At 42.6% G+C, this 17,502-nt stretch overlaps 1 protein-coding gene and 1 pseudogene across 4 annotated transcripts in view; one reads left to right on the forward strand and one right to left on the reverse strand.

The window, feature by feature from the left end:
- The window catches only part of CFAP61 (cilia and flagella associated protein 61), a 257,330-nt gene that overhangs the window by 220,408 nt on the left and 19,420 nt on the right, over positions 1 to 17,502 (reverse strand). For all 3 annotated transcript variants that reach the window (XM_082431642.1, XM_082431640.1, XM_082431641.1), the window contains exon 7: positions 9,191 to 9,323. In XM_082431642.1, coding sequence (XP_082287768.1) covers positions 9,191 to 9,323 — 133 coding nt within the window. The remainder of the gene's footprint in view (positions 1 to 9,190; positions 9,324 to 17,502) is intronic.
- Positions 9,332 to 16,912, forward strand: LOC309645889 (3-hydroxyisobutyrate dehydrogenase, mitochondrial pseudogene; annotated as a pseudogene). The gene has a single exon. The product of its transcript is annotated as a 3-hydroxyisobutyrate dehydrogenase, mitochondrial pseudogene (transcript).

Below are 17,502 nucleotides of genomic sequence, written 5' to 3' on the forward strand. Positions count from 1 at the left end.
TACTATGTCCCGTTATCTCTGGTCACCTACAAGTATAGTGTGCTGGTTAATGCCTAATCGGCATTGTAGGGAAAAGCTTATTTGTAATATTTGCCAATTTCTGTGGTGTAAATATTCCCGTTGCAGCCCATTGTAAGCTCTTGGTGTGATGTCACTGAGTAGAGAATTGGGAGAAGATGCGCAGTAGCCGTAGTTACAGTATTTCCACTCTGCAGAGACCACAGACATAAATGACCCCAAGAGGACAAATAAGAGTAAAACAATTACAAAGTAATGAATTTTGAGGATTTATTAATTTTGTTTTTAGTATAATTTACTACACTGTTAGTTGATGTAACTTAATTTTTGACAATGGCTGTGTTTAACAAGCAGCTTGCCAAGTTCCTAAAGATTTAGCAACTGGCTCTCGTGAGCCAGGGTGAGCGAGCTCCAGCACACTGCTGCCAAAAGGCAGGTCTGAGGAAGCCCAGGTGGTTGGGAGGAGGGTCCTGGCAGGTAGGTGGTAGGGTGGTGACTGCACTGATCTTGAACCCAAAAAGGCTTAAGACACCTGATAGGGCTTGGTGAAGACCAGAGTTTCACTCCCAGATCCTGGGCTGGTTTGCTCACTGTTGACAGGTCCTGCTCCTGCCCTTCCATTTAAGGTTGAGGCCCGTGGTCACATCTCCATGGGACATGCAATCTCTGATGCCTGAGGCAGCACGGCCTCTCAGAGATCAGCCTGGATTCCGTTTGTGTCTTTGGAGACACCAAAGGATCCCTGCGGGGTTGGGACTGCAATTTTCAGCCTACGACTTTCCTCTGATATTTACACACACTGAAAGTTTGTAACACATGACACGAGAGGGAAGGAACTGAGGGAAGAGGTCACGGCAGCTGCTCCTCACAAGAACTAACTCAAGAGATTTGGGTGCAAACTCGCACCTTGAAACCAAAGAATTAAAAGCCTTCTCCAGAGTGAGGTCAGCATCATGGTGGTATAAGACATCCCTTATTTTTGTCCCCTGCTCAACAGCAAATATTTGGCATCCATCCATGAACAAAAGTGCCTTTGAAGGAGCTGTGGGATCCAGCACCATCCACCAAGGGGCCTGGGAGGAGTCTTGCCCGCCTTTGCATCAGGAAATAGGCAGACAGACCTCGGTCACAGCTGTGGACCCTGCAGAGGCCGCTGAACTGGCTCTAACCTCTCTCAGCCTCAGTCCAGGAGCCCCTGAGAATAGTGACTCAGACGATCACTCATGGATGAGAGAGCCTTTGATGAAGTTCAGGTTTCCCGAGGAGAAGTTTCAGCTCCATTGGAGCAAAAAAAATTCCAGTTTGGATGCCCTGGAGTGGGTAAGACAAACAGTCTGCCTTTCCCCACAACACCCATCCTCCAAGGCAGCACAGCTTAGGGCCAAGATTTATCCCCCTAATTTATCCCGTGGTGGGTAAGGGAGACTGTGTAAGTGAGCACCTGGCTTCCCTAGCTATGCAGGATGCTGCCAGAGGGGCTCATTTCTCTCTTGCCAGATCCAGAGTACTAAATTGGGAGCTCACGACTGGGGGGGTGGAAGGAGTCTGGGACAGCAGCAGGTAGGACCCCCCAGAGGACATTAACAGGCATCATGGATTCTATCAAGAAGCCCACCCACGGGCTACTGGGAATATTTCACCCATGGATCCTGCCAGCCTGCCCACGAGCTCCCCAGTGCGCACACACCAGCCCACCTTGTGGCAGCTCCCCGTGTATGCTCCTAATGGTGCCGTGAGCAGACTTTGGCAGATGTCTAAGGAGCATATGGAGAAAGTCGGCCCAATCTGTGGGCCAGGAAGAGACCACAAATTTGAGCTGTAGTGCCACCTTTGGGAATACAGAAGCACTCGACCTGGTGCTTTGCAGGGTCCAGAGAAGACATAGAAGCTTAAGAATTCTGCCACAAGAGAGAGCAAGAAGCATGGAGCAGGCATACCCATAGAAGGTCTGAGGAAGCCTCAGAATCTCTAGCAGAGCTGAGAGAAGTTATTTCTCCTCCAAAGACCAGAGGACGTGACTGCTATTCAAATGTGAAGACAGCAAAACTCAACGATCATGAAAAATCAAGGAAGTATGACACCACCAAAGGGTCACAATAATCTTCTGGTAACTGAACCCAAAGACAAGAGTAAATGGTAAATCTCTAATTTACCAGATAAAGAATTCAAAATAGCTGTGTTAAGGAGACTCAGTGAGCTATAAGAAAACAAAGACAATTCAACAAAATCAGGAAAACAACACACAAACAAAATGAGAAGTTGAACGAAGAGAGCGAAACCATAAAAAGAACCAACCAGAAATTCTGGAGCTGAAGAAACAACAAATGACATGCAAATGCAACAGAGAGCATCAACAGCAGACTTGATCAATCAGAAGAAAGACTCAATGAGATTGAATACGGGAACTTTAAAAGTATCAAGTCAGAGGAGAACATAGTAAAAAGAATGAAAAGGGTCACAGGATGGTATCCTATGATTTATAGGATACCATCCAAAGGACCAATTTGGGAATCACCAGAGTTCCAAAATGAGAAGAGAGGGAGAAGGGGGCAGAGAGTTTATTTAAAGAGATAATGGCCAAGAACACCCCAAATCTGGTGAGAGATATAGATATCCAAGTTCATGAAGCTCATTGGTCACCAAATAAAATCAACTTAAAGAGATCCTCTCAAAGACACATTATAATAAAACTCAAAAATCAAAGACGAGAGGAGAATCTTAAAAGCAGTGGGAGAAAAAAAATCTTGGGACTTACAAGGTAACCCCTCATAACACTGTCAGCAGATTTCTCAACAGAAACCTTACAGGCCAGGAGTTAGCAGGATGATATATTCAAAGTGCTGAGAGAAAAAAAAACTGCTAACCAAGAATACTTTACTCAGCAAAGCTGTCCTTCAGAAATTAAGGAGAAAGACTTTCTGAGACAGACAAAAGCTGAGGAAATTCATCACGACTAGACCTGCCCTACAAGAAATGCTTAAAGGAGTTCTTCAAGATGAAATGAAAGGATGCTAATTAATAACATGAAAATATATAAAAATATACAACACAATAGTAAAGGTAAGTATATAGTCAAGTTCAGGATATGCTAAAACTTTAATATGGCGAAGCATTAACCATGTAACTCTAATGTAGGTATTAAAGGACAAGAATTTTAATATTTTAATAACTATAGCTACAATAATTTATCAATGAATATGTAATATAAAAAGAGATAAATTGTGACATTAAAAACATAACAGGGGAAGTAAAAGGGTAAAATTTTTGTGTGCAATTGAAATTAAGTCTTTAGTGTAAAATAGACTGTTATATCTGTAAGATGTTTTATGTAAGCCTCAATGGTAACCACACAGCAAACATCTACAGTAGATTCACAAAAGATAAAGAAAAAGGAATCAAAGCATCTCGTTACAGAAAATCATCAATTCATAAAGGAAGGCAGCAAGAAAGGAATAAAGGAACAAGGGTACTACAAAACAGCCAGAACACAATAAGATGGCATTAGTAAGTCCTTACCTATAATTACTCTAAATGTAAATGAATTTTATTCTCCAATCAAAATATACAGAGTGGCTAGATGGATAAAAAGCAAGACCCAACAATACACTGCCTACAAGAGATTCACTTCAGCTTTAAGGACACATATAGGTTTGAAGTGAAGAGATGGAAAAAATATTCCACGCAAATGGAAACGAAAAGAGAACAGGGGTAGCTATGCTTATATCAGACAAAACAGACTAAGCCAAAAACACTAACAAGAAACAAAGAAGGTTATTATATAATGATAAAGGGGTCAATTCATCAAGAAGATATAACAATCATAAATATATATACAGTCAATATTGGAGCACCTAAATATATTAAGCAAATACTAACAGATATAAAGGGAGAAATAGACAACAGTACAATAATAGCAGGGGACTTCAGTACCTTACTTGCAACAATGGATAGACCACCCAGAGAGAAAATGAACAAGAAAATGTTAGACTTGATTCATACTTTAGATAAAATCAACCTAACAGACGTGTACAGAACATCCCATTCAACAGCAGCAGAGTACACATTCTTCTCAAGAACACATGGAACACTTTCCATGATACATCATATGATAGATCACAAAATGAGTCTTAGCAAATTTAAGAAGATTTAAATCATACCAAGTATTTTTCCCAACTACAGTGGTATTAAACTAGAAATCAATAACAGGAGGAAAGCTGAAAAATTCACAGTATGTGGAAATTTTAAATTACACTCCTGAAAGACCAAGAGGTCAAAGAAGAAACCAAAAGGGAAATCAAAAAATATCTTGAAACAAGCAAAAATGGAAATACAATAAACCAATTGTGGGATGCTGCAAAAGCAGTTCTAAGAGGTAAGTTTATAGTGGTAAATGCCTACATTGAGAAAAAAGAAAGATCTCAATAAACAACCTAACTGTATGCCTCAAAGATCTAGAAAAAGAAGAACAAATTAAGCCCAAAGTTAGCAAAAGGAAGAAAATAACAAAGATCAGAGCAGAAATAAATGAAATAGAGACCAGAAAAATAATGGAAAAGATAAGCAAAACTAAGAGCTGTTTTTTTAAAAGGTAAACAAAATTGACAACCTGTTAGCTAGACTAACTAAGAAAAAGAGAGAAGACTGAAATAAAATCAGAAAGGAAAGAGTAGACATTATAACTGATTCCATAAATACAAAGGGTAAAAGATTACTAACAAAAATTATATACCAACAAATTGGATAACCTAGAAGAAACAGATAAATTCCTAGAAACAGACAAGCTACCTAGACTGAATTATGAAGAACAGACCAATAACAAGTAAGGAGATTGAATCAGTAATCAAAAACTTCCCAATAAAGAAAAGCCCAGGATCAGATGGTTTCACTGGTGAATTCTAATGAACATTTAAGGAAGAATTAATGCCAATCCTTCTTGAACTCCTCCAGAAAATTACGGAGGAGGGAACACTCCTATCTCATTTTATAAGGCAAGCATTACCCTGATATCAAAGCCAAATAAGAACATTACAAGAAGAGAAAACTACAGATAAATATCCCTGATAAATACAGATGCAAAAATTCTCAACAAAATGTTGATATTAGCAAACTGGATGCAACAGCACATTCAAAGGATCATACACCATGATCAAGCAGTACTTATCCCTGGGATGCAAGGCGGTTTGATACACGCGAATCAATAAATGTGATGCACCACATTAATAGAGTGAAAGGTTAAAATCATGTGATCATCTCAATAGATGTAGAAAAAGGATTTGACAAAATATAACATCCTTTCATGATTAAAATGCTCAACAGATTGGGTATAGAAGAAACACACTTCAACGTTAACAAAGGCCAATAATAACAAGCCCACAGTTATCATCATACTCAATGGTGCAAGACTGAAAGTTTTTCCTCTAATCAGGAACAAGATGAGGGTTCACTCTCACCATTCCTCTTCACCAAAGTACTGGAATCCTAGCCGGAGAAATCAGGCAAGGAAAAGAAATAAACTGCATCCAAATCGGAAAAGAACAAGCAAAATTGTCTTTGTTTGTACATGATATGCTCTTACCTACAGAAAATCCTAGAGACTCTACCCAAGCACTGTTAAAACTAATCAACAAATTCAGTAAGGTTGTAGGATGCAAAATCAACACACAGAAATCAGTTGCATTTCTATACACTAGAAATACAACCTCTGAAAAAGAAATACTGGAAACAGTCCCATTCACAATAGCATCAAAAACAATAAAATACCTAGGAATAAATTTAACTAAGGAGGTGAAAGATCTGTACACTGAAAACTACAAGACTTTGATGAAAGAAAATGAAGAAGACAGAAATAGAAAAATACCCCGTGTTCATGGACCATAAGAATTATATGCTGTCAAAATGTCCATATTGCCCAAAGCCATCCAGAGATTCAATTAATCCCTATCAAAATTCCAAAGGCATTTTCATGGAAACAGAAAACAAAAAAAAATCATAAAATTTGTATGGAACAACAAGAGGCCCCCAAAAGCCAAAGCAACATTGAGAAAGAAAAACAAAGCCAGAGGCATCACACTTCTGATTTCAAGCAATATTACAAAGCTATGGTAATCAAAACAGTACATGGGGGCTTCCCTGGTGACTCAGTGGTTGAGAATACGCCTGCCAATTCAGGGGACACGGGTTCGAGCCCTGGTCTGGGAAGAGCCCACATGCCGTGGAGCAACTAAGCCCATGAGCCACAACTACTGAGCCTGCGCTCTAGAGCCCGCAAGCCACAACTTCTGAGCCCGCATGCCACAACTACTGAAGCCCATGCGCCCAGAGCCCAGCTCCGCAACAAGAGAATCCACCACAATGAGAAGCCTGCACACTGCAATGAAGAGTAGCCCCCACTCACTGCAACTAGAGAAAGCCTGCACGCAGCAATGAAGACCCAATGCAGCCAAAAATAAATAAATTAAAAATAAATTAAAAAAAAAACAAACAGTACGCTACTGGCATCATAGACACATAGACCAATGTAACACAATAGAGAGTCCAGAAATAAACTCCCACATATACAGTCAACTAAAATTTGACAAGGGAGCCAAGAAGACTCAATGGAGAAAGGGTAGTCTCTTCAATAAATGGTGCTGGGAAAATGAGATAATCATATGGTGAAGAATGAAATTGTACCCTTATCTTATGCCACTGACAAAAATGAACTGGAAATGGATTAAAGACTTAAACATAAGACCTGAAACTATAAAAGTCCTAGAAGAAAACATAGGGGGAAGCTTCTTGACATTAGTCTTGGCAACAATTTTTTTGATATAACACCAAAAGCACAAGCAACAAAAGAAAAAATTAGTGAGACTGTATCAAACAAAAAAACTTCTACACAGCAAAAGACACAACAAAATGAAAAGGCAACCTACAGAATGGGAGAAAATATTCACAAATCATATATCTGATAAGAGGTTAATATCCAAAATATACAAAGAACCCATACAACTCGATAGCAAAAAACCACACAACCCAATTTTAAAATGGGCAGAGGAACTAAATAGACATTTTTCCAAGAAGACATCCAAATGGCCAACAGGTACATGAAAAGATGCTCAATATCACTAATCATCAGGGAAATGCAAATCAAAATCAGATTATCACCTCACACCTGTTAGAATGGCTACCATCAAAAGACAAGAAAGGGACTTCCCTGGTGGTTCAGTGGTTAAGACTCTGAGCTCCCAATGCAGGGGGTGCAGGTTCGATCCCTGGTTGGGGAACTAAGGTCCCACGTGGTGCACAGTGCGGCCAAAAAAAAAAAAAAAAATACCCACCAAAGACAAGAGATAACAAGTGTTAGCAAGGATGAAGGGAACTCTTGTGCACTGTTGGTGGGGATGTAAATTAGTGCAGACACTATGGAAAACAACACGGAGGTTCCTCAAAAAATTGAAAATAGAACTACCATATGATTCAGCAATTCCACTTCTGGGTATATATTTCATTTCCAAAGGAAATGAAAACAGGGTATTGAAAAGATCTCTGTACTCCCATGTTTACTGCAGTATTATACACAATAGGCAAGATATGGAAACAACCTAAGTGGTCATCAACAGATGAACGGATAAAGAAGATGTGGTATGTATGTATGTATGTACATATGTATGTATACATATATATGTGCACATATATGTAATAGATATTATTCAGCCATGAGAAAGAAGGAAATCCTGCCATTTGTGACAACAAGGATGGACCCTGAGTTTATTATATTAAGTGAAATAAGTCAGACACAGAAAAACAAATACTGTATGATACTGCTTTTATGTGGAATCTAAAAAAGTTGAACTCAAAGAAACAGAGAGTTGAATGGTGGCTATGAGGGGTTAGGTACAGGGCAAAGGGGAGGTGTTGATCAAAGGATACAAATTACCAGTTATAAGATGAATACGTTCTGGGGATCTAATGTACAGCATGTTGATTATAGCTAATAATACTCTATGATATACCTGGAAGTTGTTAAGACAGTAGACCTTAAATGTTTTCACCACAAAAGAAAATGGTAATTATGTGACATGATGGAGGTGTTAGCTAATGCTATGGTGGTGATCATTTTGCAATATATAAGTGTATCAAGCTAACACATTGTACACCTTAATCTTATACAATGTTATATGTCAATTATATCTCAATAAAGCTGTAAAAATAAATAAATAAAGGTCTTCTCCAAAAAACAAAGACCTGACAAAACTGAATAGGTACAGTTGGATCATTAAAAGCCCTTATTTGGGTCTGTATGAATCATTTTAATTATCATTAGTTTTTGTCTCATCGTGTAAGACATGGTTTTTCAAAATGGTGCTGCTGGGCCCAAATATTTCCTGACCCTTCCTTCTGTCACCAGCCTGGAGCTAAAGGTCAAACGGCAATATTTGAAAGCAAGTCCTTAAAAGACAATGCAAAAACCTAAACATGAAAGAATAAAAATTAAGTATTTCAATGTAGAAGAAACAGCTATCATGGACTAGTATATCAGAATCTAATTTTCAGGGCCAGTTCTCACCTTAAGAAACTAACGCCCATGTATATCTAAATTAATCCTGTTCTTCACCCGATGTGTTCTCCATCATGTAGATAAATGTTTTACCACCTGGGCTGCACATTGGAATTATGTGGGGAGCTTTTTAAATATACTGATGTGCTCTACCCCAAAAGATTGCTTTCATTGGTCTCAGTGCATCCTGGCATCAGAAATTTTTTCTGAGATAGAATTCACCTCCTGAAACCGAGGGTAATCATCAGTTAAATCCATCACACCTGGAGCCCACCATCATGATCAAGCTCGCTTTAACTGTTGCTACCAAAGACTTGCACATCCTCCAAGGGGCACATAGCCCAAACGATAAGATGTTTGCCTGAGTTGTTTTCCAGGAACTTGGAGTCAGCTGCATCTAGTTTGAGCTGGAGCCTGTTAAGACTGGGCATCTGGAAGGACCTCGTAAAACCTGAAAACCTAAAGCGGGAACCCTGGGGAGGTGGGTGATGGCACAGCTGGGAGGCGGGCCGGGCACACCACCTAGAAGGAGGAAGGGAGGCAGCTCCCAGGATGCTCAGCAAACCAGGACCAGAGCTGCTCACTTCTCTCATCCCTCTCCGTCAGCGGGCCCCCAGGTGGGTTATCACGCACCTCACACACGACGGCATGATTCTCTTCATCTTGGGCCTCTATGAGTTCAGCCAGGAAGTATTCGCCATAAGTCTCCTTCAGGATGGTGTCATGGTGCAGGAATATTGGCACGAGGTCGTCGTGATCTTCCACCCTGTTTACCGGAAAGGCTTAAATTCAGTGCTGGTTCCTCTGTTTGCTCCTGCGACCCTGTTCTAAATGCCAGGGATAGAGCAACACGCCCACGAAATGAACTTACATTCTAATGGGGGGAACAGACAACAAAAATGTAACAAACAAATCACCTGGAACATTTCAAAGGTGGTAAGTTGCTTTGGGATGGAGAGTGACGGGGTCACGGAGTGACACTTGAGTGAGACCTGAGTGAAGAGACGGGGAGGAAGCTGTGTCGAGACTTGGAGGTGGGATGTCCCAGGGAGAGGGGACACGCTCAGCCCGGCGGGGCGTGGACTGCAGGGCAGTATCGCTCACGAGCCAAAGGACAGCAAGGTGGGCACAGCACCTCCCAAAAGTGCTCCAAGGAGCACTGCTTCTATGATATTGCTCCCAGCAGCCCTTCCTCCCCTTAGAAGAAATCCCCTGTCTAAAAACACTTTTCTGCTATAGGGTCCCTCATGGATCGTCACAGTTATAAAGACTCTGGGAATTACTAAGAAAAAAAATATCTAAGCTTGTTTATGCATTCCTCCCAACGGGCCCATGGTACCCTTTACTCCTAAAACGTCTCTCTACTTCCATGGAGGGGGTGATGCTGGCTTGAAGGTAACGAAGGTCTGCTCACCATCCTGGGCACGTCTACCTCAACCCTCCTACTCAGGACCTCTACCGTGACCTCGACCACCAGTGTGGGCGGGGAGAGGAGGACCCAAGAACCAGGTTTACAGCAGCACGAGGATGCTGGTCCTTGGCCTCCATTTTGCTGCCATATTCCACATTCCTTTCTTCTTTTTAGCAGATTCTTGATTAAGTCTACTCTATTTTGCCTGTCTAGGATGTTCTTATACATTTTCCTGGTCCTTTTCTTATAAAATGTTCCATATTCATATTATTTTTTTCTAGTGTAACTGATTTGGCTACTACCTTTATCCTCCCTCCCCCTTATTTCATTACTCTGACATCTTTATCATCCCACTTTATCTTCTAATATGTTCTCTTTGACGTTAATAGCAGCTCCATCTAATGAGTGACAAAGATTCCGTGACCAGACCCTAGCCTAGTACAACCTGAGCCTCTTTTCCACTAGGCCTGAAAAGACATGAACAAACACTAACAGTTCCTAACAGCTTAAGGCCACATCCCTAGAATGACCTGAGACCCCCTTAAAGTGCCTGCCTGAGAAAGCTCAGGGCTGCCAGAAAAAGTTCCTGTTTGTTCCAGCTGACACCTGAGGATAAGGCCCCATCTCCCAGCCTCTGTGGGGGGGTCAGAAGCCTAATTTCCATCAGGGCTAGTGAGTGACTCAGATGGGTCTCACAGGGACCAACCCCGCCTTCCCACTTTTTGTAATTTGTCACTTGCCTGACTCTACTGAGACCCTGCTCACTCCCCTCCCAGCTCCCTCATTTTCTCTTTATTTTATTTAATTTTATTTATTTATCTATGTTTTATTTTCCCTCCTTTTCTCTTCAAAAGGACCAGTCACCATGGAGCAACTAAGCCCGTGAGCCACAACTACTGAGCCCGCATGCCACAACTACTGAAGCCCGCACACCACAACCACTGAAGCCTGTGTGCTGCAACAAAGAGTAGCCCCCACTTGACGCAACTAGAGAAAGCCGGCGTGCAGCAACAAAGACCCAATGCAGCCAAAAAAAAATAAATTTACATTAAAAAAAAATAAAGGCCCAGTCACCTCCGTACAAATCAAAGTTGAGTTCAGTCCACCCTGGATGTTTCGCCCTATAGCAACGGTTATTACGGATTAAAATCTGTCCTTACCATCGTCCGGCTTTGTCGACCTTTGACATCTGCACACCCTGGAGCCCACAGCCCAGGGGCAACAGTGACAGCCAACGTGGACGGGGCCCTACCGCACGCACTGACAGCGCTGGGGTGCCGTCGCTCGGCCTGTTTGCAGGTGCAGACGTGTGGCCCAAGGGGGCGCCTCTGGGGAGTGACCCCTGCTCCACACTGGCAGCTCCCAGCCCTCTAATCAGCCTCTGCCTCTCCTGGTTGAGAAACTGGCCCGGTCCCCTCGCTGCTGAGCCTTGGTGTCTCACCTGCACAAGGGCAGGTATGAGGAGAGAGGGAGGGTACAGCGTGGGGACGCCCTCAAGGTCACTCTCGGGCAGGCAGTCAGCCTCCGGCAGCATCTGCTGTGGGGAACTTCACAGTCCCCCCACCATCTGATATGCCCCGAAACCCCCATCAGCTGCCTCCACCTGAGAGCCCAGGACCTCGGCTAGAAGGGCCGAGAAGGCCCCAGTGCATTCCAGAAACCCCTCACTTCCCCACAAAACCACCCGCAAAAGGGTACTGCTAATGGAGATGGCTTTTCTCTGTAAAAAGAGTCCTGGACGATATTGGTTAAGACAAAACAAAACAAGAAGATTCTAGGAGAGAACAGCCAACAAATCCACTTTCAAATATCCTGCCAAAAAATAAAGTCCACATCAGTATTTATTAATAGAGATAATTATTTTAAATCATGTGAAAGTAATTCAATATCCTAATCGTCTTAAGTGGATCAAGACAGCTACCACTGTGTACCATGGGCTTTTATCTATGTGATGGACACAAAACTACTACTTTGTGGTATAAAAACCAGGAATAAAGGTTCAGAGAGACCCGGGGCCGTAAGCCTAATCGTGAGCCCTCGGCAGCCCGTGAACACGGTGACCCATAATCACACCTCAACACTTACTCTTCTGGGAATAAGAAGAAAACATCCAAATCATGGAGCTCTGAAGAGTCTCTCCCTTCAGCCCTTCCTCAAAATGGATAAAGAGGAACTTGTTCTAAGAAACGCATTCCTTGGGGTAATCGATGATTTATGATCTTGCATCAGCCCCGGTACTAATGATAAAGTATGACATCAGCCTCGCAGAGTCTCAAATGGCATATGACAAAGTCCAGCCCTGTGGAAACAGACACCCTGGCTACTGAAAACAATTCATTCAGTAAAATGTTTAAATTAGAGCACTGCCTGCCACTCGGATAGGAGGAGAGCCACAGCTTCCCGTGGAGCCGCTGGGCACAGCAGGGCCACGTGCCCAGCACTTCCGTGACCCCCAGAGTTTAGGTGGTGATGATTATGAAGGTTAGGGTTGATCAACACAAAGTACAATGAGGCTGACACCGCTGAATAAGGATCAACCTTCCTTTGGAGCTTCCAGCCAGCACATGCTTGGAGAAGGCGACCACGTGCGTGTTAATGTAATCAGTTATAGACTTTTTTTTTTTTTTTTTTTTTAATTTATGGCTGTGTTGGGTCTTCATTTCTGTGCAAGGGCTTTCTCCAGTTGCGACGAGCGGGGGCCACTCTTCATCGCGGTGCGCAGGCCTCTCACTGTCGCGGCCTCTCTTGTTGCGGAGCACAGGCTCCAGACGCGCAGGCTCAGTAGTTGTGGCTCACGGGCCTAGTTGCTCCGCGGCATGTGGGATCTTCCCAGACCAGGGCTGGAACCCGTGTCCCCTGCATTGGCAGGCAGATTCTCAACCACTGCGCCACCAGGGAAGCCCTAGACTCTTTTATTTTAACTTGTTTGGAGGAAACAAAAGGCCCATCCCATAGAAATGGGTTTGATCATCCAGGCCTCTAAATGTCCATCGAACTCTGAAAAACATGCCAGTGAAAATGGGGTGGGATCCAAAACTGAAGAAAATCAACAGCCTCTCAGGACACCTCACTTGGGGCCTGGGTGTCCTGTAAACACAGGAGAAGACAAGGTGAAGGATGACAGGGCCCTGGTGGCTGTTGCTGGCTTCCTCAGAGGTGGGGAGAAGGGAGGACAAACTCACTCACCACTTCCACTACATCAGTGAATGGGGCTTTCAAGGAGCAGCGTGATGCCAGACCCCAGGGCACTTGCCCGGCCGGCTGGCACTGCCCCTTGGTGGCAGGTGGACCTCTCAGCATCCGGACCACTCTTCTGTAGCATCACAAGCCTAGAGGAGAACCTACAGGTGGCTTCCCTGGATGCGGGAGGTGTGCGTTGTCTCCTTGCCAGCAAAGAAACCACTGCGAACTTACAGATGGAAAGTTCCTGCTTAGGGGCCATAAGGACGGCCGCAGCCTATCTTTGTGTTCAGAATACTGGCATGGCCTCCTCTCTCCTGTCTGATGGCATCTTCCACAACCAGAGAGGATCTGCATTTCATTAGCTAGACTTAAAAATGTACCGTTGGAAAAGTGATTCTGATATTTAAATGCCATAAATATTGTATTTATTTAAGCCTGAGAGAGTGTGTATATATGTGTGCGTATTCTTTAAGAAGTCAATGAAGAGCTGCAGCCGATCCCACCCGCCGCACTGCGCACCCTAGCGGTCAGTGGGTGAGCTGGGAGCCGCGGAAGTCACCATGGGGAAGCAGGGCGGGGGCAGCATGGCAGCCTCCTTATGGCTCCGTGGAGCCGCCGGCAGCAACCAGCAGTGGCCAGCCTTGCAGTCGTGTGTTCTAGGTCAGTGGCTTCTAAGACTCCCGTTGGATTCACTGGAGTAGGCAACATGGGGAGTCCAATGGCAAAAAATCTCATGAAACATGGCTAACCACTCAGTATTTATGATGTGTTCCCTGATGCACGCAAAGAGTTTCTAGATGCACGTGAACAGGTAGTGACTTCCCCAGCAGATGTAGCTGAAAAAGCTGACAGAATTATCACAGTGTCGCCCACCAGCATCGATGCGATAGAAGCTTATTCTGGAGCAAATGGAATTCTAAAAAAAGTGAAGAAAGGCTCACTGTTAATAGATTCCAGCACTATTGATCCTATGGTTTTGAAAGAATTGGCCAAAGAAGTGGAGAAAATGGGAGCAGTTTTCATGGATGCCCCTGTTTCTGGTGGTGTGGGAGCTGCTCGGTCTGGGAACCTCATGTGTATGGTGGGAGGAGTCTAGAAGAATTTGCTGCTGCTGCCCAACAGCTGCTGGGATGCGTGGGCTCCAATGTGGCATGTTGTGGAGCTGCTGGGAGTGGGCAGGCTGCGAAGATCTGCAACAACTTGCTGTTAGCTATTAGTATGACCGGAACTGCTGAAGCTATGAATCTGGGAATCAGGTTAGGGCTTGACCCAAAACTCTGGGCTAAAATCCTAAATATGAGCTCAGGACGATGTTGGTCAAGTGACACTTATAATCCTGTACCTGGGGTGATGGATGGAGTTCCCTCGGCTGATAACTATCAGGGTGGATTCAGAACACTCATGGCTAAGGATCTGAGATTAACACAAGACTCTGCTACCAGCACGAAGAGCTGAATCCTTCTGGGCACTCAGGCCCATCAGATCTACAGGATGATGTGTGTGAAGGGCTACTCCAAAAAAGACTTCTCATCCATGTTCCAGTTTCTACGAGAGGAGGAGACATTCTGAGTTTGCCCTTTGGCTGTGGATGCTGTTGGAAACCACACTCTATCTTGGAGCCCCTTATAGCTCACTCCACAAGTAAATGGGCTTAATCAAAGGTCACCTGTCTGCTTTTGATTGTCTAGGTCACAGTAAACCCTGGGATTTTTCACCCATTTTTAACTGCTTATTCTTTTTATCTATTTAGCAAGCACATATTATCTGAATTTGTTTTTTTTCTGCAAGCCACTGATGGTCTCTGCTAGCTAGCTGATTGACCTTTTTCAAAAGTTTGATTCTTGAGCATCGTCAGCTAAAACGTTGCCTACTCCAATCAGGATATTATTTACTCCACTTTACAAATAAAACCAAATTTTTTCCCCACAGGATAAAACCTATCCTGGAGGAAAGAAAAGAAATCGGTGTGAGAAAAGGAGTTAGTTAGAGAAAGGGGAAGTATAGTGAATTACTCCCTGTGTCCCTCAGAAAGTTTGTCCTATTAACCCAGTGATGGTATTCTTGCATTCTGAGGTTACCGGTTCATTTTCCAGGAGTTGATAAGGCAAGAGAACTCCTTGCTGCATGCTATGTAATTTGGACTCTGTTACATTACCTTGGTGTGCCCCTCTTGTAACAACTCCCAATACTCAGCAAACTTATTTTTTATATTTTTGCTTCCTTGTACATGCTTACTACATATTTTTTGACTTCAAAAGAATGACATCTTTAGAACTGTTTCAGAGCCAACGATGATATGTGCTTTACATAATTATTATATTATCCTAAATATAACCATATTATTTTGAATTCAAATAAATTTCTATGTTGATAAAAAAAAATCAATGAATAAAGAAAAATTCAGAGAATCCACTTTAGTGGTAGTGCTAAAAAATGCAATGTATTTGGCTTAAACCAACCCTTACCACGAACAGTTTCAACTTGGGGTTGGAGAACCTACAGTGGGCGCCAGCTAAGCAACTAGATTTTTCTTTTTATTCAGATGTGTAAAACAAAGCACCTTTTTCTTTCCAAGATCTCTTGTGACCTCTAGTGGTCTTTTTTAGGAGAATCAAATCCATCATTTCTAAACCGTATATTCCATTCAAAACTTTAACATGGGTTTTGGAACCATTTAGCTTCTACTCATTGGAAAATGTCATGATTTTACAAATTATGGAGGACTTCGGAATGAAGTGCTTCAAAGCACATTCAGGGCCAGTTAGAGGCCCCTGCCCTTACACCACTGGGATCTGATCCAAAAGTCTGCGTTGGCACACCATAGTTCCAGTTGGATTGTGAACCAAATCCATTTGCTGGGTCACTTATCAGGACTCAAGAAGACTAGTGGTGAAATTCCTAACTGCCCTACAACTTCTTTTGAATGCTTTAGGATATTTATCACTTAAGCATCAGAATGTTCATTTACATGAAATTGCTCAGAAGTCAAGCTTAAGTGGATTCCTAATAATCATGAGACTCTCAAACGCTTAATAAAAATAACTGCTTTAAAAGATGAGAAGTTAGCATTTAAAAAACACCACATCTTACATTTTAAAGTCCTAAATTGATGTAAAGTCCTAAATGTTGACCTAACTTAATTTTTGTTATTAGCAAAAAAGCAGTACTATGTAAAGGAAACTTTAAATTACTTTACAACACTGACTGACAGCACACAATCCTTTCCTTAGTGAGTCCTCTCCTATCCCTGTGAGGACTTGAAAAAGGTAGGTTTCCCCCCAGAAAGGCCATTCCAATAGCTTCTAAATCTGAGAACATCTCAAATCCACCACCAATGATTAATCAAGCCCATTACAGATTATAAAGGTGTGTCTAGAAGCAGCTATGCTTTACTTCATATATTATGCAAAATACAGAACAGGAACTTCAGTAATTTGTGTCTAAGTAGAGGGGCACATTACAGCACAATTTTCCACATGGGTAAATCAAAGAAACGGGACTGGGGATTACAGCGTTAATTCGCTGGCTCTGAATGCGTTGCTAGGTAAATCGCAGAAGGATAATTACATCCCCAAACTCTTCACTGGTTTAGTGTCTTAAGAACTGTGTTCTTCACCATTAATTATCAGTGCAAGTAACAACTGATGAAACAGATGTTGAGAAATAAATGCGGGGGAAACAAGAGAAATGAGGCAGCCTAAGTGGACGCCTGGCCACGCCCATCTGATTTTGAAGTGTCCTTTTTTCCTGTATCCTTAAGGAGGGAGATCATCCACATAAGTACATTTTCCAGATACCTGAAGCCTTACACCTGTAAGTATCAAAACTCTAATATGAACGCTGTGGACAGAGGGCCTCTTAAAATGTGTTACACTTCCCCTTCTGCAAGCAAAAGCATCAACTCTCATAATGCCAGTTATCTCTGTATTTCACTACTATATACTAAAAAGTTCTCTTTTTATAAACATCCCTTCCTCATTACAAAGTACCCTCTGTCATCTCTTTGCCACCAGCACTATGTTCCTCTCGTGAATTGCTTCTTGCAGATTTTCTGGACCAGCAGGACCATTCACCCTCAGAGGCTGAATAAGCATGACCTCAGGGAAAGGAACTGTGAGGTTTAGTTCAGGCCAGGACAGCCTGTCCCCATGAAGGTTAGCACTCGTAACACTCAAGTGTTCAAGGGTAAAAGGAAGAAAGGAAGGAGGGGGTGGGAAGGAGGGAACCAGGAGACCAGCTCATAACCACCAGTTACCATGAATTACTGTTGTATTGGAAACAGTTTTAATAACTGAAACGTCCGGCATAAATGAGGGTGCAAGAAAACGAGACTCTATTGGTTAGGATATAA

The sequence above is a fragment of the Balaenoptera physalus genome (assembly GCF_965194825.1).
Source record: "Balaenoptera physalus genome assembly, chromosome: 16".
NCBI lineage: Eukaryota > Metazoa > Chordata > Mammalia > Artiodactyla > Balaenopteridae > Balaenoptera > Balaenoptera physalus.